General features: G+C 31.6%; 1 protein-coding gene across 5 annotated transcripts in view; it reads right to left on the bottom strand.

Moving 5' to 3' along the window:
• LOC111000259 (atrial natriuretic peptide receptor 1) overlaps positions 1-25455 on the bottom strand; it is a 119799-nt gene that overhangs the window by 30816 nt on the left and 63528 nt on the right. For 3 of the 5 annotated variants that reach the window (XM_045631147.1, XM_045631145.1, XM_045631146.1), the window contains exons 6-7: positions 1235-1349; positions 822-969 (exon numbers count right to left, since the gene is read on the bottom strand). In XM_045631147.1, coding sequence (XP_045487103.1) covers positions 822-969; positions 1235-1349 — 263 coding nt within the window. Of the gene's footprint in view, positions 1-821; positions 970-1234; positions 1350-9707; positions 9919-15071; positions 15266-15483; positions 16594-25455 lie in introns of those variants that run through there. The other 2 variants (XM_022269640.2, XM_045631144.1) reach the window with 2 other exon arrangements.

The raw sequence follows: 25455 nt of genomic DNA on the forward strand, positions 1-25455 counted from the left end.
AATTCCTAGCTGTCAGTAGCTACTCATCTACGAAATGGACCTACGGAAATCAATTTTGACATACGGGGTTCAACTATGGGGTTCGGCGTGTGACTCTAGCATAAGTATGATATAGAGGGTTCAAAATTACATCTTGAAACATATCAAACTGTCCGTGGTTTATAAAAACATCGGAGATTCATGAGTACCTCAAAATCAGGACTGACACAGAGGAGATCAAGACCTGGACTAAAAATACTTCTTAATAAGCTTGCCACGCAACTAAACAGACCACACCTGGAGATTTAGCTCTCAACACAATATCTGCTCATAGTCTAGCTGACTGATTGCAAGATAAAAACTTATAAAAAAATATATATCGTAATTAATAACTTACAACTTATAATAAGAACCCTCCAAAACGTATGTATACCATGCTACAGGCAAACAAAAGTAAATGCCTTTATTATGATTATTAAATAACACAAATAAACGTATATATTTCAGGCGACAATTTAAAAAAAATTACGTGATTGACCTACAAAAATCAATATATTTTTGAGAGGATTTTGCCAAATTAATCACCAAATGGCCATATGAATATTATATTAATAATACTCTATGGAATACATAAATGAACATTCCTTTAATATTGACCTGTATTGTCAGTTGCACATTTATTATAAAAAATTTGTAACATACAATACAGGCTTTGAATTTTGGTGCTTTTACCGCGTTTTTATTCTTAACTCCAGAAAATCATAGTTATTTTCTTACAAATTGCAGCGGGTTCATACCGAGTTGAGTGGGTACTATTTACCATTTAACTAAGCAAATCTTACCTTATCAGAGAATTCCAGGTATTCCTTCTTTTCAGGTACTGGACTGGTGACAGTAAGAACAGCACTATAGGCCCGTCGTGCTCTTTCATTTCTTTCGTCAGTATCACCTTCAACCTTCCACGGCTCTTTTGATGAGGCCGAGGCTAAGCTAAAATATTATATCCGTTAGTGAACTGGCAAGAGTTCTATTATTTTTTATTATCTATAGTAGTTAGTTCATTTCTTGTATTTTTTATTATTCAATTTTGTATTTCCTCATTAATAACATATGTTTGTTTCGTCTGAAAATTTTATTCACTTAATGTTCATTCTTGCCAATTTAGGGTCACCTGTTAATACAGGAGTGTTGTTATAAATTTAAAAAAATCGTATAAAAGTATTACTCTAGTATAAAATAAACAATTCCAACTCACTTTGAAAATAATTCTATATTGAAAAAAACGTATTCTCCTGAAGACACCATATTTAGGTCATCTGCAGCAAGCATTATTTCACGTACAGTACTGGGATTTGCACAGACCACAACAACTGTAACAACAAATAAGCATTACATAAGGAGGTTATATATTTATAGCATATCTGTTCGGAAAAGACGTCAAAGCTTTTTTGATAAATAAAAAAACGGAACCGACGAGGTTATTGCTGAGAGCAGGTTACACTGTTGCATGAATATTAAAAATATTGCAAAAAATAAAAATCATTTAATTTTAAATAAATAGAATAACCAATGACAATATTTGCAATTTAATATATTATACTAGCTGACCTGGCAAACGTCATTTTGCCATGTATATCATTTATAATAAAAATAGGGGTTGATCGTAGAGGGTTGAAAATTTAGGGTTGTATGTATTTTTTAATGTTGTTGATACAGTTGATAAAAAAATAAAAATTTATCTAAAAATTAGAAAAAAATATTTAGGAGTGGACTACCCTTAACATTTAGGGGGATGAAAAATAGATGTTGTCGGATTCTCTGGCATACCCAATATGCACACAAAATTTCATGAGAATCGGTCAAGCCGTTTCGAAGGAGTTTAACCACAAACACCGCGACACGAGAATTTTATATATAAGATTTAAAAAATGCATATTTTGTGAGAAAAAGCGGTGCACCAACAACGTAAAAACCTCACATCTGTATATTATAACAAAGTAGGGTTAGGTACACTATTTATGACTCGAGAAAGGTTGGCTTATTTTGATTTAAAGGCAAGGCACGCTCATTCATTAGGTGAAATTCATTCATCTGTCAGGTGGAAATTCTAAATTTGAATAACGTTGGTTCCACACTTCTTCAAATCAGCTTTATCAATTATTATTAAACTGTATATTATGTGTGGGTACAGGATTTCGCTTGGTGAAATTTACGCGCATTATACTTCGGAGAGCAGAATTAGGGCCTGTTTAATAATGTATGGATAAAGTACCAAATAGCTATGCAACACATTAATCATTTGGAAGACAAAAGTTCCGAATAAGAAACTTCGCGTTTCATGACGAATAGCGCTATCTGACAGTCGTGAAACGCATCAAACACTAGTTTATCCTACCAATAAGTAGTAAATAGCTTATTTGGAACATCATAATAATTAAATTATCGGACAAAATATATTAGTTATTAAATGTATCTTAAGTTAAAAAGAGGACGAACCCCGAGGACTTTGGGTCACTGCACTAGCGGGACAAATCTGATTAAATATTTGACTTCCAACTTCTTTGTTTTATTAAACTTAAAATAATTAGATATTTTAAATAAAATTAAGCCAAGCGTTTGCACATTACGTCTAACTAATAAAATTACGTTTGCCTTTTTTGGGATCGTCATGTTTAATAATTCGTAGAGATTGTTTCCATGCCTTAACGATGCGAACAAAATATGTTTTTTTTATAAAAATACAGTCACTTTTTTGGCCACTTTTCAATTGTTTGAATTAAGAACATTATTTTCATTATGTATCGATAAAAAGTATTTTAATCATCAATCAGACAGTTAATGCTGTTTTAAATTTATTGTAACGGATTAAAGGCTTCCAAATGAAAATTCTGCTATAAAGAACATATAACATACGCTTTTCTTAAAACAAATGATAGTAATAACAAAAATTTACACATGGCACTATTTTTAACTATATTTAAGACCATTGTAGAACACAAATTTGCGTGCTAAATTTAACAATGCATATAAAAGAATTTTCTATGACTAAACAATAAAAACTTTTGCATTGCAAACTACAAATATCAAATATTTGTTAATGGTTTTTCCTGTCGTTTGACGTAAATAAAGCTACACGTGTCGGTTGTCTCCTGGTATTTACTTTGTCTTTAATACAAAAAACTTCAGGTCCCCGTCAAAAGATATCACGTACAAGTCTCGGATAGTCCGACAGACCCAAGAAAACATTTACTCCGTTTTGATATTGTGAAACCTGTACCGTTAAAACCAACCTCCTTTGGTACAATTGTCTCTTGTATTAAGAAAAGTTACATAACTAGTAATATACTATAAAGATTTAGTCTCAAATCATTTATTCCAATTAGACCACCGAAAATGGGACTTTAGAACGTTAAATAAAATATAAAAATGATTCTCTAGTTGCCCTTTCAAAAAGGTGGTTTAGTATGGAGAAGAATGAGCAAGAAACTCCACACATTAAAATAGATACATGTTCCTCACGTATATATTGTGTACATCGTATGTCTAAAATATTGGTTAAGTTTTCACAATTCTTTGATGATTGCGCATTTTAACTTAACTACACTCTAACTTCTTTTTACTATAGTGTAAATACAATTCGATAGAAAGAGATGGAATGGTCAAAGTAAAGAGATAGATGACTATTATTATTAAGATTTTATTAATAAGGGATAGGGTCATGGATGAAACATGAAATTAAACCAAAACCTGAAAAATCACTGAACTGATCTTCGTAACTCGATTGTTCGAATACAAACGTAATAATTTAATTTGCATGAATAAGATAGCTGGTGTGTGGTCAATAAATTGTCGTAAGTTTAAAAAGTTAAAAAAATATTCCTCCATCGTGATACAAATTTTATTTCTAAAAGTTTTGGCTGGCTGGTTCTGGATTTATTTACAAAGCTTTCGTTTAGAGACTCACTGATACTCGTATTCAAACACTAAATAAACTTCAATTTGATTTGTGTATTTTGCTACAGAATTCTAGCGTAAATCTCTGTTTTGTTTTTGGTAATGAATACTGTTTATTAGATAATACAATCACAATAAAGCCATCTATTTGCCGTCATACGCGAGAATAAACTATAAATCAAATTTCATTTATTCAATTTAGATGCGTCTTAGGGCATGCTTATGAATGTAAAAACGTTTACAAAATTCGCGAAAGAGCAAAACTACCAGAGGACCTTGTTCTTAGAATAACGGGCAAGAAACTCAGCAAGTTTTACCCTCCTGTATAGAAATACATCATATTACATTTTTGAGATTTTAATATACTTTTAAAGAATCGCATATAACTTTCTGTTCCAGCTACAGTTCCTGCATATATTTTAGCAACACGAGCAACAAGAACTTTTGCACACCAAACTTACCCTAAACTATAATCATAAACTTTGAATTTATCAAAACAGTGAAGGTGTGAAAATCCTTTGCCTGAATCATTTAACTATCGGATAATTCAGTTATAATGCCTTTAAGACCATATTACCAACATCTAGTTACTAGTCAATGTTAATATTATAAAGAAACTATGAAAATATCTATATTCAGAGTGCTAATGAGTAGAACTCGTTAGGATTTACCATAAGGTGTATAATTTATAAACACGTGTCTTACGTGTTGATGTCTGTATTACATACGACATAATAAAAAAGTACTCTAGTCAGTCGTCAGTGTATCGGGTACATTATCTTATTAAGGATCTGTTTCACAATGTCCGGATAAGTTATTTATTACTAATTGGTAGGATAAACAGTATTTTTGCGTTTCACGACTGTCAGATAGCGCTATTTGTCATGAAATGCGAAGTATCTTATTCGAACTTATTCTGATCTACCATAAGTAGGTGTGTATTAAATGGTCTTTGCCACCATAACATCACCAAGCCATATTCTTAAAAAATCTAGAAAACATTACGCAATACAACTCAATGGAACGAATAAATCTCCGTTATATTACTCGCTGAAAAGGTCAAAGGATCGCAAGCGTCAAATGCAAGCGAAATTAAATCTATTCGAAGTGGAATGGGTTGGGTTAACGGCGACTTCAACGAATGTATTATATATATTTTAGACAGGTTAAGAGCTAATTTCTAAAGTTAACCCAACTTATTTAAGCTATTTTTTTATATCCCCCTTACCCCTAGCTTATAAAAGCTTATACATAAAAGGAATTACTTAATATAACACATTATTTTAGGAGAGTAATTGTATACGACACGTATTATTGAATAAACGGTAGAATGATTTGCAAATTTAAAACACAAACGTGTTGGTATTTAAAAAATAGTTGAATAATTGAAGTTAATATTATAAACAAATATTTGATTAAAACGATAATTAAAGCCATACAAAATCGATGGCCTCATATTATGTAAACAATGAATCGAATCATACAATAATGATTCTAAATTTGTTTTTAAGCCTTATGATAAATATATCCAATATTTCGTATGTTTGAATATTATATTTATAAGGCCTCTAAAAATTAAGTAAATAGTAAATTAAATGATAAGGAATTGTTGCAGATTGATAAATAAAAAGGGTTTCAAAAACAGTTCCGTTTGAAGGTTTTATCTCAAGAATATAAAGTACTTTTTTCATTTTGGTCAAATTATGCTTACGGAATACTTTTTTAGGCTTTAAAATACACTTACTTTACTTATAGGTATTAGTATTATTGATTTATGTTTAATTTCAAATTTGTTTTTTTTGTAATTACCCTGTGATTTCGGATGAATTTATCATTATCTATAGATAGATAGAGATATAATTTATTTATTATCTCACCCTAATTTAATAACAAAAATGAAATAGTGTTCATGAAATTTAATAGTTTAACGGTTTGATTGGATTCACGTTTAGCGCTTAGATTTTGTAAAATACTTCCTGTTACCATGCAAATCGACGCATATAATGTAAGTTATGTTTATTATCCAGTATTTATATGTTCTCTTCAACTACATTTAAATGAATAATCTTATAATAAATTGACATTCACTCCATAATATTTCTTTAATAAAAAACTAAATTATCTTAAGTTATGTAACACACGTGTACATACAGAACTGTTTATGTGAATTTTAAATTTATTTCGATACTAGCTGCAGTCGCGAATCGGTTCTCCTAGGCTAGGTAGGTAGGCTATTGTAATGCCCACTCTACCTTTTTAGTATATATGGTATATAATGGAACATTTTGCTATAATACCCCAGAGACTGTTCGGTTACTCAAAACTTATGTTCTCTATATAAACCTCTGAATTCATGTCATAAGCTTTTAATTAACCAATAAAAAATTGGGGTTAATTATAGAGGGTTGAAAAATGGTGGTAAGTATGTATTAATTCATAAAAAATTAAAACAAATCAAATTGTCAAATAAATAAATAAAATATTGTGCTGGACAACAATTCTCGCTTAGGGGTCGAAAGATAGTACCCAATTCTCAGACCTCCTGAATATGCATAATAAATTTCATTAGAATCGGTCAAGCCGTTTCGTAGGAATTATATATATAGAGAGAGATTCTTAATTATTTAACTGGATTTTGTCGTCGTCTTAATTATGCCAAGGTTTGTTTACTCTAACTCACAAACTTTTCTTATAACCATTAAATATTATCCCAATACCAACAAAGATTTCATAATTAAATTAAAATATGTTGAAATTGTTTTAACCTTAATTTAAATTAAAACGTTCATATATAACAATTGTCACTCAATCAAAATACTATTTTTCTTTTTAATATAACTATGCATCTGAAAATAATAAAAACATAATCACACCTTTGCAAACTTATTTACTGCAATATATTTTTTGGTAAGTTGGCAAGTAAAGGTCAAAATTAATAATTATAATTACATATGGAGTACCGTAAAATTGTATTATATGTAATACACGTCAAATTGTCACTGAATAAAATAAGGGGAAATCTCGTTTGACCATATTATGAATGTTAATTAATTTGTATTTTATCGATTTCAATGCCATATTTTCAGGTGGCGCCTTTCTCGAAGCCTATTATGGCAAAATCAAATCAAAAATCATTTATTCATATAGGTAACATTATGTACACTTATGAACGTCAAAATATACTTTAAATGATTCTAATTTTAAATTTACTGCCAGTTCTCAAATCAAGGGCGTAGAACGGAAGAGAAGAACTGGCAATAAACTCTCCGCCACTCTTTTTAATCGCCAAGTTTTTTTTACACTGCAACACTTTTTTTTACACAAAACTGGACTTAACTCGATCGAAACTATAATGTGTTCTTTTCCATTAAAAAGGCCTCACCCGTGGTTAATTGCGCTTGAAGATAGTGAATATATTTGTTACCTTGATGGCATTAGCGCTGGGACTTTTTAAATAGACTTATAAAGAAATCAATATAATATAAGTATAAGTATATATTATAAGCCAATAATAAAAACATGTAAGAGTAATTCAAATATGCTAAAGATGATGACATATAAACGACTGAAATAGCAACCCACATGATAAGAGAAGAAAGATAAAATTATTAAAGACGGTAATCCAAGGGATGGAGAGAGAAGCAAGGAATGACAGGTTAGGCATTGGAAGGCAAAGCATAAGGAGGAAAGCCGGGGTAAAATAATGTAGAACAGCGAGGGAGGCTCATAATCATAACTCATAAAAATAAGCTGATTAGTTTTAATGGTGTAAAAAATAACGTAAGTTAAAAGACTAAAAGTATTATTTTAATTACCTTTTTTTTTATCTAAGTAAAATAAATACGGTCTAACATTTCCTCAGTTACATTTGAGCGCAAATTATTTTTGTTCCTCCCTTCACTACCACAGAACTTACCAGATTTATTGATGGAACTTGTTTAGAATCGAATCGTTTGTCAATAAGAAATGAAACCCTTTCTGTATATTTTCACTGATTAATTGTTTCAATAAGAGACAGACAAATGCTAATATTGATTACAATAAATCTGTATACTAATTCAATTAATATTTATCTACTTTTTATATTAAGAATGTATTTATCTGTTATAGTAACTTATTGTCGTCGTGAGTGAGTTAAAGTTTTTAGGGTAAACGAGATGATATATAAAGTCTTACCTTTATATATATATAGACGAGACAAAGCACGAAATATGACGTCATTTTTGACGTACCCAAAGCATAGTTAACGCAAAACTAGCCTCATACCCTACAGATGTCGGCTTATTAGGAGTAGACTAGTTTGCTGACTATGACAATAATTGTTTACTGTCTTTTAAATAATAAAAAGTACTTGTATGAGAAATAGAAAATCGGATAGCGTAGAAAACATATTGAAGTTTTATTTAAGACATTTTTCGTTCGTTCGGATTTCGTTCAAACAATAACGATGTGATTAAATAACTTTTCTTTATAGATTTTGTATATGTGTATAAAATGGTGATTATCAACTGTGATTAACGTCCAAAATTGACCATCCAACCATATCATATTACCTTTCAGTTTCAATTTAATTTACCGCCTGAAAATGGGATTGAATATATCGAATGCTTCACCAACTAAACCATAGTCAACCATTACTTAAATTGAATTTAAAATTCCAACTTAATAGCGCGGGCTTTTTATGTTAATTTGAGCGAAAATGACCGTTGCTAGGGAAATAATTATAATTAACATAAACGGCAATTCTTTTATCTGGCATGTGACGGTCAGAAAATAAAGTTATGTAAAATAGTAATTATGTCAGGTAAGTAAAGGCCTAGTAATGGAAGTAAATTTTCAATTACATGATGAAATAAGGAAAAAACGATTTTAAGCAATTACCGCAATAATTATCAACAAATTTAATTAATTTATCGCAATTCTGATTTCAATGACAAATTACTCTGGAGTTTTTTCTGTTTTACAATCAACACTATCAATATAGCTAAGGTAGACCGTAGGTTTAAGAAGACCATCGCGCTTAGTTAACAAAATTTTACCAAATTTAATTGGAATTAAAAATTTTAAAAATTTGTACGCTTTATATCAATCCTATAGCAAACAACTGGCCTTTTCGTGATTTATCCAGTAGTAAAAGACAAAATACAACCCAGCCTTATTTTAAGAAGGCCTTAAATTATTTAAGAAACAATTTAATTTAACATCAGCAATACAAATTAGTCAGAACCTGATTCGGTGGCTTAAATATAAAATTTAAAGTCCTAATTAAAATATATAGTTTAAAGCATCTTTGGTACGTTCTAAGTAATAGAGTAGGACGCTCTTTGTTAAAGTCCAAATTGAGCTTATCGGTGAGGCAAACTGACCAGGGCCAAATCAATACTTTTTGGTGTATTCGGAAATCAGTTAGAATTTACCTTTTTAATTCATTCGATATTATAGATTGAATAAATAGGACGTAGTAAAAGCGACCTATATAGGGTTGTAGAAGAGATCCTTGGGTAGAATGCCTAGCGAACCCCGAGGGTGCATCTTAAGGGCGTGTGATGGGCTGAGGTGTTTTTAGTGGGTGGGACCTTGCTACCAGAATAGCACAGGGATTTGAGTGTAGATCCAGCCCCACAGACCCCGCGTCAAGTTCGACATTCTTGATGCGGGCCTGCATAAGTGCATTTCCACCTCATTAAAAAAAGGATTGTACAAGAGACGTCTTGTCGGTCGACAATATGACAATACATAAAGGATTTCAATAAAACACCTTTCCATTTACTCACTTCTCGTCTTTAAAGATAGTTTTTGTAGTATATCCTTTAATTTCGACGATGTTGTGTTTGTTTCGTCGAACGGCACGATGGGTATTGTGTCGTCTTTCTTCTCCAATACCGTGAATATTGCGCTGAGAGTGAGAAAGCAGGGGCTGTTTCCTTTTCCAGCTGACAATTTCGTGTTGTGGTATAGCATGCCCAGCTTTCGCCATTTAAACTCCTGAAACAAAAACATGTAAAGATTTTATTCCAATTTATAGTAAGATAAAATCTTTGTGATGTCTCAATAAATTCTATGATTTTTTATTCATTTAAATGTGTCATTCGACGACTCATTCGTCGGAACTCCAAATCATGAATTATTTTGCCGGCACAAAACATAACTACGTCAAATGTTGTGTATAGGGAATTTCTAAGACACTGAAGTTTTCTGCAAATAAATCTCTTCTCTAAAATTAAATAACGAAGTTTTGCATTTTAAATTCTTGTTTTGTTTTTAACAATTATAATCTAGCTGAAAATTCCTGGACTGATTAAAAAATTCTTTCATTACCTACTTGAAATCAAGAATTTTCCAATACCTGTAGAGTATTTTTTAATTTACTGATGTCAGACGTTCTACGTAAACGATGTTACGTATTTAAAATCTATTATGAGTAGATATATATTCTTTGTTAAGGAAAATCTATTCTCCTTTATTATAAAATGTGGACCTATATTGTTACTGTGGTTACTATCTGCTGATTGTGTATGTTTTTCGCTTCTCTGTTTCTTCCATAACCCATTAGGACAGACACATATTTGCTGTTTAATCATTTTACTAAGAGAGCTAAATCGGACGGTTGGTAGCGTGTCATTTAGCTCTAAAAATATCGTTTTTGAAACTCAGCAATAGAGTTAATATTTTTTTATAAAAAAGTACAATGTATATATTACGTTATCACTTTAATCACATATTGAAAGATTTGTTAATCAGATGAATATTAAACAATATAGAAATAGTCATAACAGAAAGCCGGTTATTAATAGATAAGAATGTATCGCAATGTGCAAGGCCATTGGATACTAAAGATTATGCGAATATTAAACTAAACATTGTATTTCTGTACGCGTGTATAATTGGAGCTGCATTATCACATATAAAAGTAATTGATTTTGTTAATTTGCATGATTTATGATAAACAGAAGACGAAATGACGGATTTATTTGATTGACATTGGTCGAAAGATATTACGGATTCGTACGATTGTGTCCGTGATAAGACGAGAGATGCTGTTAATATAATAATAATAATAAAGCGAAATGAGCTATTCTTTTGTCTTTCTTTTATTGTTCTCACCTAACGAAAAAATTAAAAAACTAGACATAAATCCAACGAATATATTAAAATTACTAGACGCATAAGTACAGTCCTTTTCTCCATCTTAAAGGTAAACACATTTACTTTCCAATCTGGTTAAAAACGTTGGTTTCTTGTGTGCGCGGTTTGTCGATTCCGCCATGATTATTTCGGTGTGATCGTGAAGAAATGAGTGCTTGGAAATTCCGTGTTTTGTTTTATTGCAAATCCTTACCATTTGCATAAAACAAAACACGGGTTTAGGAAACTCGATAAACGTTTCAGTCACTTGTTTGCCGGAACTTTAGCGACTTGATTGAATATCGATCTTTGATTAATTGTCTAGAGATTCAATTGACTCTCTGATTTAACTACTTTACTGCGACAGGTATATAAAGACGAACACAACGATATCGTTATAAGTACGTATATCTTAACCATAATATAGGATATAAGTTGAAGTTATGACCGATTAACACATCTATAATAATTAATAATTTAAAATACCCATTTTAAAATTATGTAGGCTTGCAAGTTGGTTAGAAAAATTTATTTAATCTTCAAGTAAATCACTCAGAAGTTCACATGAAAATTGATATCATAATATGTGTTATCTTGTGTAGCGCGTAATACGATATTTCCTATGATACGGTTAGCAAATAGCTATTAATTATGATTCGCTTATCTAAACCACTATTGGATACTGTTAAGATTTATATGCATGATGTTTACATACTTGATATTGATAATTGCTGAGATATTTTGCTAGAATAACGTTTTCACAACTATGGCTTCTAGCATCTACACAAAAAAATATACTTGAGTTGTCTTACATAAAAAAGAGTCCTCGTTGATACAATCCTGGAACCACAACGAAAAATTTTATGTACCCTAACAATTGTTAAGTTTTGTGAGCATAGATTATAGGGAGTCGAACTAGTGTTCGAATTGCAATCTGAATATTGTTTTAGTAAATCCATAGACTTTTTGAACCAGTGAGGCGGAATTTAGCAGATAACATTACCCTATGGTAAATATAAAGTCTCACAGAGAAAATTATCTATGAAACATAATACGAATATATATTACAAACATTATTTAAAAAAATGGCGATTAAAAAGAGTGGCGGAGAGTTTATTGCCAGTTCTTTTCTTCCGTTCTACGCCCTTGATTTGAGAACTGGCAGTAAATGTAAAATTAGAATCGTTTAATAAATATTTCTTTTTTTTCACGTTCATAAGTGTTAACAGCTAAGGGTAACAGCTACATTATGTTACCTATATGAATAAATGATTTTTGTTGTTGTTGTTGTTATATATTTATTATATATAATCTATATAAGAGAGAAAGGAGCGTCAGAATGCTAAGAACAAATTCATATGCATGTATTATGCTAGAGTCGCAAAAATAAGGGAACAATCGACACATTTAATATAACTGAAAACAATCTGGCATCTAAACAGGGCACGAAACATCGTACAAACACGAAAATTTCTTTGCTGATTTTTCATTTCCTCTTAAGAAAGAACCCTCGTCAATTTGTAACATCAAACAAAAATTACTGCATAAAAACTCTATAAAAGAATTGAAATCCTCCATCTACTTATTGAATTTATTATATACGCAGCGCAATTCTAGAGTTTCTATGCGAAAAATTACTCATAATAAACATGTCATAGAAATGCATAGTGGATTTATTTACATAATGCCATTTGGATTATTACGTTAAATATGTTTGCAGGGTTTTAAACTAACACTAACTATTTTGGTTGAAACATTTAGGTACGCCTTTAAGTTTGCCTGGTTTTTATTATAACCCACTGAAATGAAAAAAATAATGTTTTCCTTAACGCCGAGGCTAAACCACAGGAGTTTGAAACTTTTTGTTTGACAATGGCAGCTTTGACCTCTCCAAAGAAACCTTCTAAAGCTTCATAGGAGATGTATTTTAGGCATACATAATAAAACATAATGAACTTAATATCGTCAACCATTTTTACAATAATGAAAAACAGATAATGTAACTTTGTCTTTAGGCACAATTTGCACAGATTACGCAAACAGTTACAAATTTAATACACACACACGCACACAAAATTACAGTTTGAGAAATATGAAAAAAAAAATGTTTTCTAAAATACGTTGTTATTAAAAATATTAAAAAAGAGTTATTTCAACGTTAGTTGTAAAATAGAATATAATAAAATATTTACAACAAATGAAAGATTATTTTAATTTGTTTTGGATCAGAAAACAAAGTTGAAGTGTAATAATTACACAAGTGTTGATCATAAAAAATATATTCAATTAATGCATTCCTCAATAACACTATGTTGTAAATAATGACCTTGAGACGCAAGTAATATTACACACTATTTATGTATATTAATAGATATTGCAAAGCAAACTATGAAACAAAAAATGTGCTTAAATTTAAATATGTAAGCACTAAAGATAAATAAGGACTTTATTGTAAATAAAGGTTAAAATATTAAATCTACCTAATATTACTATATACTATAATCTTCTCTACTTATAGTTAAATTTAATTTTATAAAATAACTTTTTGAAAAATATTTAAGTTACGTAATTAAAACAGAAAAGCAACTGTCACTACTTATTTTAATAACTTCGCGGCATAAGATTTTTTATTGCTCAAAATTATAGCGCACAATTATTTATATATAAAATATATAACTACATAATTACATATTTTATGACACATAAGATAAAATACATGTCTTCAAGTGTTACCCTAACTAAAAATGGATTTGGATTGGGAAATTGAAACTAGAGCCTCCTAATGTGAATGTTTGTACAATGAAGCCTCATGTTGAGAACGAAATCCTAAAAAAACCCTATCCCTATAGTCGCATTTTACTAATACTTCAATAGTTACAATTGTATTTAGACTTTGGTAGTAGTAACGACACGGCACACCGGTGCAATACAAAATAGAGAAGCATTATTAATAATAAGTTATAACAATAATAACTATCCATAAATGATTATAATAGTAAAGTCATATGAAAGATACAATTAGATATGCCATTATGAAACAACGACAATTGTGGACTTGCCCACCCTGATTCATAACTTACCGTAGCCAGAATGAAGTCATTCATTTTTCAAACAATTTTATTTTAATTTTGGCCTGGATTTATATTTATTTAATTAAAAGTATTTGTATAAGTAAAGGTATACAAGGTTTATGTAACTAACCGATATATAAAAGCGCCGTGAAAACTTTTTATTTTATATCAAATTATATAAAAACGATAAACATTTAGGCCTAATAATAACATTAAGATTTCAACTTTAGTATTGACCGATATCAAAAAGCTTATATGCTAATTAATTATTAATCCATAACATAGTGTAACCTTTGATATCCATAACAATAGAGCATTTATTATCCTCATTGGTATACAATCACGTGCTATTTTGTTATGCAAGTTATGCAGACGTTATGTATTTACGTAAGAAAATAATTTATTCTTGATTGTTTGGCGTCTTTTAACAGCCAATGAGCCAAACATAAACTCGAATTGTGTATGAAATAAGTGTTAATTCTGATGTGAATTAAGAGATCATAATTAAATTAAATGAAAATATTTTATAAATTGCATTACAATTATTTTAATTTTTTTAAAAGGCCGTATAATATATAGCAGTCTTGAAAAACCAAAAAGCAAATGCGTTCGACCGGTTTTCGATTATACGATATTTTCATTTATCAATCCCACGTTCCACAAATAATCATTAACTTCACCTTTCACAAATGTACTTTGAATTCGGAACGCATTATTCCATCTTTAAATACGAATATCGTGCTAACGCTCTGAGTATTTTCTATTTCTGACTGCTGTGTACTAATATTCAATTAACGACAGCTTCTAACCACACTTATTAATAGAACCGAGGACATAATGCAACATATAAACAAAGCGGACAATTACGAAAATAAAACACACAGTAGTTCAAAAAACGTATTTTAAAATACAATCACAACATCGAAAGAGAGATTCAATTACCTCAAAAATTTTTCGAATTGCGACGCCGGCTTGGGTGTAGCTGCCCATCATTCTGGTCAAGGTCATAAAGGTCGGGACCTTGTAAGTAAAGGCCTCGGCTTGAGCACCGGCTGTGATTACAGGAATGTTCCACAGACCAGCGTATCTCGCCACAGGAGCGATTACATACTCGCATCCTGGTCCGATAAAGGCATCTGAAATATTCCCTTGTGTTATTCTATATACATATTCTTAGTCAATGTATGTATGTTCTTAATATAAAAGCTATATGTGTTAATAGCTGAATACAACTATGTTCTGATTTGCATAAAAGTTATTTTCAAATAATAAATTTTACATATATGTATTATATTCATTTTAAATGTAATGACGCCTAAAAAGCCTCAATTAAAGTTGTGTATTAAAAACTTACCAGCTGAACCGTTAACGTAAAATTCAAACGCTGCCAAGGGTCCATCGACTGATGAACATCTTGTGTCTCGATAGTCAACCAATATCTTCCAGCCTGGTAATGGGCCATCATCAGCTGTTAAAGCTGGTATAGCCAATTCCACTATCGGTAGAACTTTAGCCAACGAGAACACTTCCCCAGAGTCACCAGGTAATAGAACACCCAATTTCACAATTTTATCATTAAACTGATGCGTCTCCGGTCTAAGGTTGAAATTTGTGTGTTTTACACAAAAAGGTTTTGAAGTCAGATCGTGAGGGAAGCCAATAGCACATGACGAATCATAGATCGTTCTATCTGTATAATCACGATCGATTGAGATGTTTGAATAATTTTTGTACCGGTTAGAGTATACTTCAGTTGTTTCATCATCCATAGAAATATTCTTAAGCTCAGCATTAAAGCTCTCAGATAAACGAGGACGTCGATATTTAGTCACAATTAAATTAACATTATGCCTATTAAGTTCAATATTTACACTTTTATTAACACTAACATCACACATAGTTATCACATTTAAAACACACACATAGAAAACGAGGAATGATAAAAGTGTTGAGACTTTGACATTTTTTACATTTCCTTGGCTTTTAACCTGGTGTGTTTGAGCATCGTCCATATGTTTGAATTGTATTTCATATTGAATGTTATGTCGTCTTCTTCTAAAATTTGCTGGATTCGCGCACAATTTCTTCTTGCTTCTGAATGTTCCCACAAAATATGACTGGAGAATCGTCTTCACGATTCCCTCTGTCATTTTCCGAGTTATTTATCTCATATTTCAGTTTAATTTTACTTCCTGCGTCATCTGTTAGACATATAAAGATTTTAACTCGAAACGGTGGTCGTTTATGAAGGTCGTATTCTACATTTGAATGTATGAATAATTTCTGTTTCACGAAAACTGCTATGCAATAATTTATTTAAAACATGGTTTATGTACGTAGTTAAAGGTAATAGTTCTGTATAAGTTTTGTTAAATATAAAATAAATTCTTTATACGCTTCTTCGTTATTGTTGATGTTCTTATGTACTGCATAATTAAATGCTACGTTTTTTGTGTCTGGATTGAAATTTTTAATTCATTTTAACAAAACCTGTTTATGAATAATTAGAGACGTCCTTCATAGTTTTATGTGTCTTTTTTTAATATCTGTATGTTAGCGTCACGCTCAAAAAGTCATTTAAAGGTTTTAATTAAAATTAAATTAAATTATATTTTCGGCAGTAATCTTTTTGACGCTACTAGTTATAATAATGTTGAATTGTTAATCAATTGATTTAAACAGTTGAATGTTAAAATTTGTTAATTTACTTATGTAGTTAGTATTCAATTCAGATGATTGGAAATTTTGCTTGGAATATGATTTCGATTCTACATAAAAGTGGAAACTGTGCCTCATTCTATTAAATACATTGTCTCCTATACCCATTTACAAACAGACTATTAAACCGAAATAATTCTTTAATAGTTATTTAATTGATTCATGTTTTGGCGTTGAAATTCAAAAATATTACAAAGACCCAAGGTTAAGTTTTGCTTTTAAGAATTAAACTAAATAATAGTTATATTTGTTGCAAAATACGATAGTATCTGAATTCTAACGTTTTATATTATTTATTATAATTTTATTTATTTAAAATTATAATAAATAAAGTAATTTATTATACATACATACAATTACAACTGAATGGAACAGCGACCATCAGTGCCTCCAATGAAATTGTCATCATATGTCAAATATACAATAAATATTTTTTTTAGGTTCAATCGGGATTTCCCTAAAGACTATACATTATCTTAATATATATATTTCTTGTGTGCGTGTGTATGTGACTGAACTCCTCCTAAACGACTGGACCGATTTAGACGAAATTTTTTGTGTGTGTTCAAGGGGATCTGGGAATGGTTTAGATTCACAATTTTGTCCGCTGGACAATGTTTTTTTAATTAATTTTCAATTTATTAGTTGTTGTTGATTTTGGAATGTTTTACATTGGATCCGACAGACGGTGCTACCATCGCAGTGTCAAATTTTAAATAATATTCGAATTTTAATCTGTCCCGAAATTTTAAAAAAGTTTTGTTATCATTGTGTAATATCGTGTGTGACCATGTGCTGGATCGTTAGATATTGTCATAACATTTGAATAATAATTTTCATAAAATGGCTTATTAAAAATTGAAATTTTGCAATTAAAGACGTGTAGACAGGACAACGTCTGTCGGATCCGCTAGTATAATATAAAATATCGTAGTTCTACTAAAATTTTATTAAATCTAAATTTACCGACGAATAAAGTTTAATTTCATTTGTTTGGATTAGGTTATTTTACTTACAATAGTGTGAGCCCCATATGAGGCAAAATATAGCTCATATTAGAGCGAGTATAAAATAAATTGTCTCATTACCTCTACAAAAGACCGTATGCAGCGTATCCCTTGTATCTGCTAATGTACCCGACCCTTTTTGTTCTGGGTATGGTGGGTTTTGACCAACTATCCCTCAGAAGAAAGCTAGCTTTGTCAGTGTATTTAAGATACTTCCGAGTCCGGTTCAAAATCTGTATATAATGGAGATATTGGGTCTACGGGTACCAAGTAAAATCCTGAGGTGAAAGTCTTATCTTTTAGATGTACCGCGAGCACAATCCAACTTCTTTATCGAAATGCCACCACGCGACCAATACAAATAATAAACAGAATTTCTATCGAGGTAGACCTGTTTGTTTGTACACTGGCTGTCTTCCCATGAGTTGTTTACTATATTGTTATTTATAAGATAAGGATAATTGTGGCCATTCGCATTAGTAACAATTAAGATAGAAAAACAAATATATAAAAAATAAACTTCTACTACTAATATGCATGTCTCAGAAACACCACTAATAGAGGTAAAGTTAGTTAGCTTGTATGATCTGTAGAAGTAGTGAGCCGTTCTTAAAATCACCGAGAAAATTGATCGATTAAAGAAAATATTAGCGTTAGTCTGTTTTCACCGCAAGTAATTGCATGTAACAACTAATCGAATAAAAAACGAAAGTATCGTATAATATTTTTATCGTCTTTTGTTTGGTAGGTACAAAAGAGGACATGACCAAAAACTAGTTCTATAAATACACATGATTATTTTTAAACAAGATTTGTAGTCACGGCCATTTGAGTCGTTATTTCTATAAGTAGAACAGTTTTTGTTTAATCTTTTTTTGTACATATTGTGCTTGAATAGTTTCTGACATAACATATTTAAATTCTACGCCCGGTGATGCTAAAAAAGACGAATCGATCTGTGTTATCTATGAGAGATTCGACATAGAGAATTGATGGACCCTTCCTAACATTTCGTAAAATATTTGATATATAAAGTGGATTCTCTTAAATAAAGGTTAAAGGAAAAATAATATTATCTCGTACTTCTTTGTAGAGGTCAATTTATTTATTTGAATGTCAGCAAAACAAAAACATTTAAATGTTCTTTTGGAGGAAAATATTACATGAGAGATCCGGCAGTTATAAAGATCGTTACTTTATAACGTGACATAATAGTCACGTCGGACTAATAGACGTAGGATTAGTCAAACATATTCATTTTTTGTCCCGTTTATTTATTTGCAAAATGACATGAGAGTGCTAAGGACAAAACATTAAAACTTGTCATGACCTAATTTTCATAAATGACATCTCGGCACCAGATGAGCCTCAATAACAAAACTTCAGCAACAAAACCTATTTCATACTCTCTTATACATAGCAAAGATATCGTATATAAAAACTTTGCCGATAAGACTCTGTGACTTCAAAGCATATATGATAAGTTTCTTTAATATTTATTAAAAAAACGGTTGTCTGTTATGTCGATTTACTGACGATAGTTGAACGAACTTTATAAGAAAATACTGATGGAATGGTTGCATTTTTCAAAAGAAAAGTTTAATTATATTTGTTTGATAGATATTTTGTATGGATATATATAGAGATAGAACAAATGGAAATCGCAATTGAATTGATCAAGTTACGTTTATTTGTACGCGTAAATACAATTATGTTATTTTTTTAAACGAACGAACTCTGCCGAACACGGAGGACGATTATGCCTCTTAGTCGCTCGTTCGGCGCTCTCGCTTGCACTTCAAGCCTTAAATTGAAGTGAAGTAACGCCGCATGCGTCATGTTTTTTCGTGCGTGCAGCCTTCTCCATCGAATTATAAGACGTTGTCACGTCAAGAAATAGTATCACAATTTTATCCTAGCTCCGATGTTTATGTTTGCGATAACTACCTGCGTAAATTTAGAATGATGACATGTAGCTAGAGAGATAGGCGAAATTAACATAATTAATGAAGCTAAAGCTCAAAGACTAGACTGGTCATTTTCTGAGAATGGAAGAAGATTTTTAGTATTTCTTATTTTCTGGTTCCTAACCGTTAGCGTTACCTAGGTAACCTAACTTGTTAGCGATAGATATAGCCTTCTTTATATTGAAACAGTCATCAATTTTCATCACTCTTTTATATCTTACATTTACTTTAGTTAAAGTGACGATTATATATATAATGACGGGGAATAAGTGATACCTGTCTATCTCATGTTCCATAATAAACGTATTTAATTTTTTTTAAGGGTAGAAATAAACTGATTTATTTTAATTGAATAAAACGATTTTGTGTTATTGATATTGCGTTCGTGGATACATATGTCATAAACAGTAAAGAGTAATGTTCTGTTATCTCTGATTAAAATGAGGTTATGTGGCCTCAACAAATCAACAATTATTTTACATTGGCAAAAAACAAAAAACAAATCAACAATTATTTTACATTGGCAAACACACACTGTTCACCTTCTTAGAAAATATTGTAGGTACTTAAAACTGCAGTAACAAAAATCGAAAAGTAATTATTACCTATCGTCGAAAAACCCGATTTCACAGCTCTAAAAGAAGCTGAAACATCTTAGAAGTAATGACCTTTAAGTAAGTTGGATATATAATTGGGGACATAATTACTGACACTTATCGGTATTAATACAGCCTATATATTTTTAGTAATTAAAATTTTAAAAGCTAAAAATATCCTGCATCAGAATACCAAAAATAAAAGTTTAAAAACGTCGGATATTTTTGGTGTGCCGATTTATAAGTTACATATCTACTTTTGGTGAACGAAACAGGATTGGAACCACATTATCCCTTCCATAAAAGCGTTTATTCGCATACACATGATAAGATGTCGTCAAGGTGATAATTTATACTATATGGTTATCATATTTGTGTCCATATAAGCTATTATTTGTTTAAACTGGAATTAAATTTTCTTAAAATAAATTTTACGTATTTAATTTCCGCAAAGACAAAAAGTTTGGAGAACATGTTCCTCAATGCATGAGGAACATGTTCATAAAATGAATAGATTTTGTAGTAAACTTAGAACTCTTATGCGGAAAATTTTAATTACATATTATTAATATCATTAACATTGTATCATATTAAGATACAATGTTTGTGTTGAAATTTGACTCAATTGAAATTAAAAACAAAAACAATTTCAATAATCATAAATAAAATTACGGAGGATTTTGACACGTCTGTATTATTAGGCACTTTTTTTTCCTATGTATAAAAAACATCCTTGGAAAACTTATGTTGCCACAAACGTGTTATTTGAAAGTGAAAGAAAATTTGCATAACAATGAAAAATATCTCGTGTCTACAAATGAACATGAAAAAATTCAAAATACAAACTAATTAAAAAAAACTTCCGTGTATTGGTAGGCTCGTACAAAGTTATAGTATTAACCTGGTTATAAACAAATTTCTCACGCACCTTATGAGACTAAGTGTATTTCATATCATCTGAGTCATACCAAAATATGTCGTGTAACTGAAGATTGACCCTCTTTCCATGAAGCGAATGCCCTGGGTAGCTAAAAATAACTTTCGGTAATTTAAATTGTGGGAACGAGTTATTCTTTTTGCATCCGATATAGAATTTCGACACAGCGTATTTAATTAACCGTTATTTAAAAAATCGGAGTTTGGATTTCACACGAAGAGAAGTCCGCAAAAGTAACTTAGAGCTACTTTTCTCCTATGTTTTAAATATTTGTTTGTGACTAAAAATGCTACGATTTGTGAGCCCAAAAAAAGTCATCATCCTCAAAAATTAGATTTCTGTAAATGTTTTTAATTATTCCTTTCTCTGTTAGGTCTTTAATTAAATACACCATGTTCAAACATGCCTAATCAATTGTTTAAAGTATTTCAGCAGGAGAGAAAAATATTTTTATTTTTATAAAATATATATGTTTGAAGGGATGTGAGTATTTATTTTATTAAAGCATGCATATGGTTTTTTTTGTAATATATAATTTAAGATTAAACAATTTCTAGTGAACCGCTTTACTGAACGGATCAAAATGCAGAAAATTATAAATAAGTCTATATCACTCACTATTCAGGGATAAAAGAGGCTTCTACCAGGTAGGTGAGGTACTTGCCTCTTAATAAAGTATTGGTATGGGCATGATTACGTTTATAATAAGTATTAACATAATTAAATTATATGTTTACCTAATTGTACGAACGTACAGGGGGCGCTTATTTGATTCTGCTAGTAAATTTCGTAACCTGCAGCAAGTAAAGCAAACAATCATTATTTTCACACGTCATACGTTAAAAGAATAATATACAAGTAATTCAAAGTCTTAAACATTGGTCGTGTGGCAGCGCCGGCGTTACGCATACTGAAGAGATACGACTTTGACGATCTGAGTTCAATTCCAGTCGCCGGGTAAAATATAGTTTTTTAGTTTTTTTTTTTCTTCCTGATAAAACAAGAATTGGATTAATGGATTGCAACAAATGCCACAAGAAGATAGTTAATTTTTTATATTTAAAGTGTTGCAGAGTACATTGTAATAAAAGCTTTCATATTGAATGCATCAAAGTTAGCAAAGAAAAATTGGTTTTAATGAATCAGCACGAGAAAGATATTTGGAAATGTCCAGACTGTTTGTGCAAGGTCTCAAAAGGCGATCGGTATATAAGTGAGCCGAGTCAGGATCCTATGTCACCAAATAAGGCAAGTCAACGAATAATTGAAGCTTTAATCCAAAAGTACCATAGTATTTTGCTAAAAGAGGTGCAGGAATTCCGTCAGGAAATGAATAGTCGTTTTGAAGAGCAAGGAAAGCAATATAAGGCACTTCAGGAAAGATTTGACAAGTCTGAAAGAGAATTAAAAGAATTGCGTAAAAGTATCATTCAGGAGAAGACCTTAGAAGTGAATACACTACAGGTCCGCGAATTGAAACAAAATGTAAATTCCCTTAAAAGCTGTTCTTTGGACAAGAGCCCGATAGTCGGAACACTATGTGAGATAAGTACTTCGCCGGTGGTATCGTTTGCGAACGCCGCTAAACAGAACCCGAACCAAATAAAAAACAATAAGTTGAAGCAAAGTGCTTTCACAAATAAGGTACCTGAAGATGTAGCAGAAATAAATAAAGAGCAAGAATTGGAAACCCATGTTGAAAAGGAGAACAGTGGCGATAAGATAAAGGAAAGAGTTGGAAAATATCAACGTGGAAAATATCCCAGTTGTGAAGTAAAAAAAGGAGGTAGAAGTGATGTAGTGGAGATCTGTGGAGCTGAGCGGAAAAAGTTTCTGCATGTGTGGCGCTTAAACAAAGATACAAGTGTGGAGTGTCTAGAGAAGTATGTCAAGAATGTAATATATGGCAAGGAGGTGTCTATAAGAGTCGAAAAAATTAATCATAAAAAAGAAAAGGATTACGCATCATTCATTATTGGGGTACCAGAATGTGAATATGAGTTATTATGTAAACCGGATAATTGGCCGATAAATGTTGAATATTGTGACTGGGTGTGGTTTCGGAGATCATCTAACAAACCAAAAGGATGGAAGTAGACATATTAAGATATGTTACCAAAATGTGAGGGGTCTTAGAACCAAGTTAAAGGAATTTTATATGAGTGTCTCATCTATCTCTGTAGATTTGTTTGCAGTTACAGAAACGGGATGTAATGAATCTATAGCTGACGCTGAGTTAGTCCCTCCTGGATATACGGTATTGCGATGTGATCGCGCGGATGGGCGCAAGCATGGTGGCGTATGTCTTGTGGCTTCCCCGCGCCTGGAACTGCGTCACATAATTTTACCCTCTGATTTGCAAATTGAATCTCGCCCCTTCGAAATAGTTTGTGCAACTGTCTATTTGAAAAATAGATTTATGTTTCTGTTATGTATTGTTTATACTCCTCCAAATACGCATGATGAAGAATACTTTTTATTACTCAAAACAATTGAAGAATTTTGTTGCAAGTATGATGATGTATTAGTAATTGGTGACTTTAATTTATATTCTTGCTCAAATAATGTAAATACTTATTTTTGGAATTACTTTAGTAACTATTGTGAATTCAGTCAGTGTAATAATATAGGGAATGTTAATGGTCGTTTATTAGATTTGGTATTAAGCAAAGGTAAAGGAATGCAAAGTGTTGGGGTGTGCGAGACGGATGAACCTTTGGTATCTGTAGACGTCCAGCATCCTCCGCTTCTTGTGTGTGTGTGCCCACGCGTTGCGTCAGTTCTGTCAAGGAATGACCCGGCTATAACACACGAGCGCTTGTTACAATGGAATTTCAAGAAAGCCGATTTTAGTTCGTTGTATTCCAAGGTTAGAGAAGTGGATTGGTCTGATGTGTACTCGTCAGATTTAAATCAGAGTCTCAATTGCTTCTATTATAAGTTGAACTCTGTACTTGAGGAATGTGTGCCAAAAAAATCCAGGAACCTACGATGCTCAAGGTATTTATATCCAAAATGGTATACAAGGGAAGTCATTAAAAGAATTAAACAAAAAGCCACGCTGCATAAGAGATACAAAGTTACTAAATCCCCAGGAGATTACGAAAAGTTTAGCCGGTGCAGAGCTGAAGTTAAGAAATTAATTGCATTGGCTCTTGAAAATTATACTAAGTCTGTTGAATCAAATATCATTGAAGATCCCAAGTCATTCTGGAGGTTTATTAATGGTAACAGAGTCAACAGAGAACCATCGGGTATTATTGAGAACGGAGAGGTGTTACCCCCTGATGATAGTGTTAGAGCATTTGCCAAGTATTTTAGCTCTGTTTATGCTACACAAAAGCCAAAGCTTGACGTCAGCGCAGCTGTTGCGGCAGCGGGTTGTTCAAACGGGGCTGCACGAGTTCATGTTGGGAGCTTACAATTGAGCGATGTACAGGAGGCACTTAAGCTACTTAAACCAAAAAAGGCAGCTGGCCCGGATGGTATACCGCCTTATATATTACGAGATTGTGCCGTTGTACTTGCTGAACCACTGCTCCACATTTATAACCTATGTCTCAAAGCAGCAACATTTCCCACATGTTGGAAAACCAGTCGGGTGATCCCAATTCCTAAAGTAAGATGCCATGATAAAGTAGAACAGCATAGACCGATAGCTATTTTGTCATGTCCGGCGAAAGTATTGGAAGCGGCACTTCAAAAATGCATATTTAATCAAGTGAGTTCCCAACTATCGGAAGCGCAACACGGGTTTCGGCCTATGAGGAGTACCACTAGTAACCTCTTGAATTATATGGCTAATATTAGCCCAGCTGTGGACAGTGGAAAACAGGTAGACGCTGCTTATTTTGATATCAAAAAAGCGTTCGACCTGGTCGATAATGACGTGCTTTTGCAGAAGTTTGCACATATAGGATTCACTCCACACTTATTAAACTTTATGGCCAGTTCTATGGAAGATCGAACGCAATACGTGGATTACGCGGGGTGTAGGTCAGAGGCCTACTTTACGAGATCAGGCGTGACACAAGGCAGCAATTTGGGACCGTTAGAATTTCTGATAATGCTGAATGACCTACCGAAAGTTGTCAAGAATGC

Source organism: Pieris rapae, chromosome 14, assembly GCF_905147795.1.
Source record: "Pieris rapae chromosome 14, ilPieRapa1.1, whole genome shotgun sequence".
Lineage (NCBI taxonomy): Eukaryota > Metazoa > Arthropoda > Insecta > Lepidoptera > Pieridae > Pieris > Pieris rapae.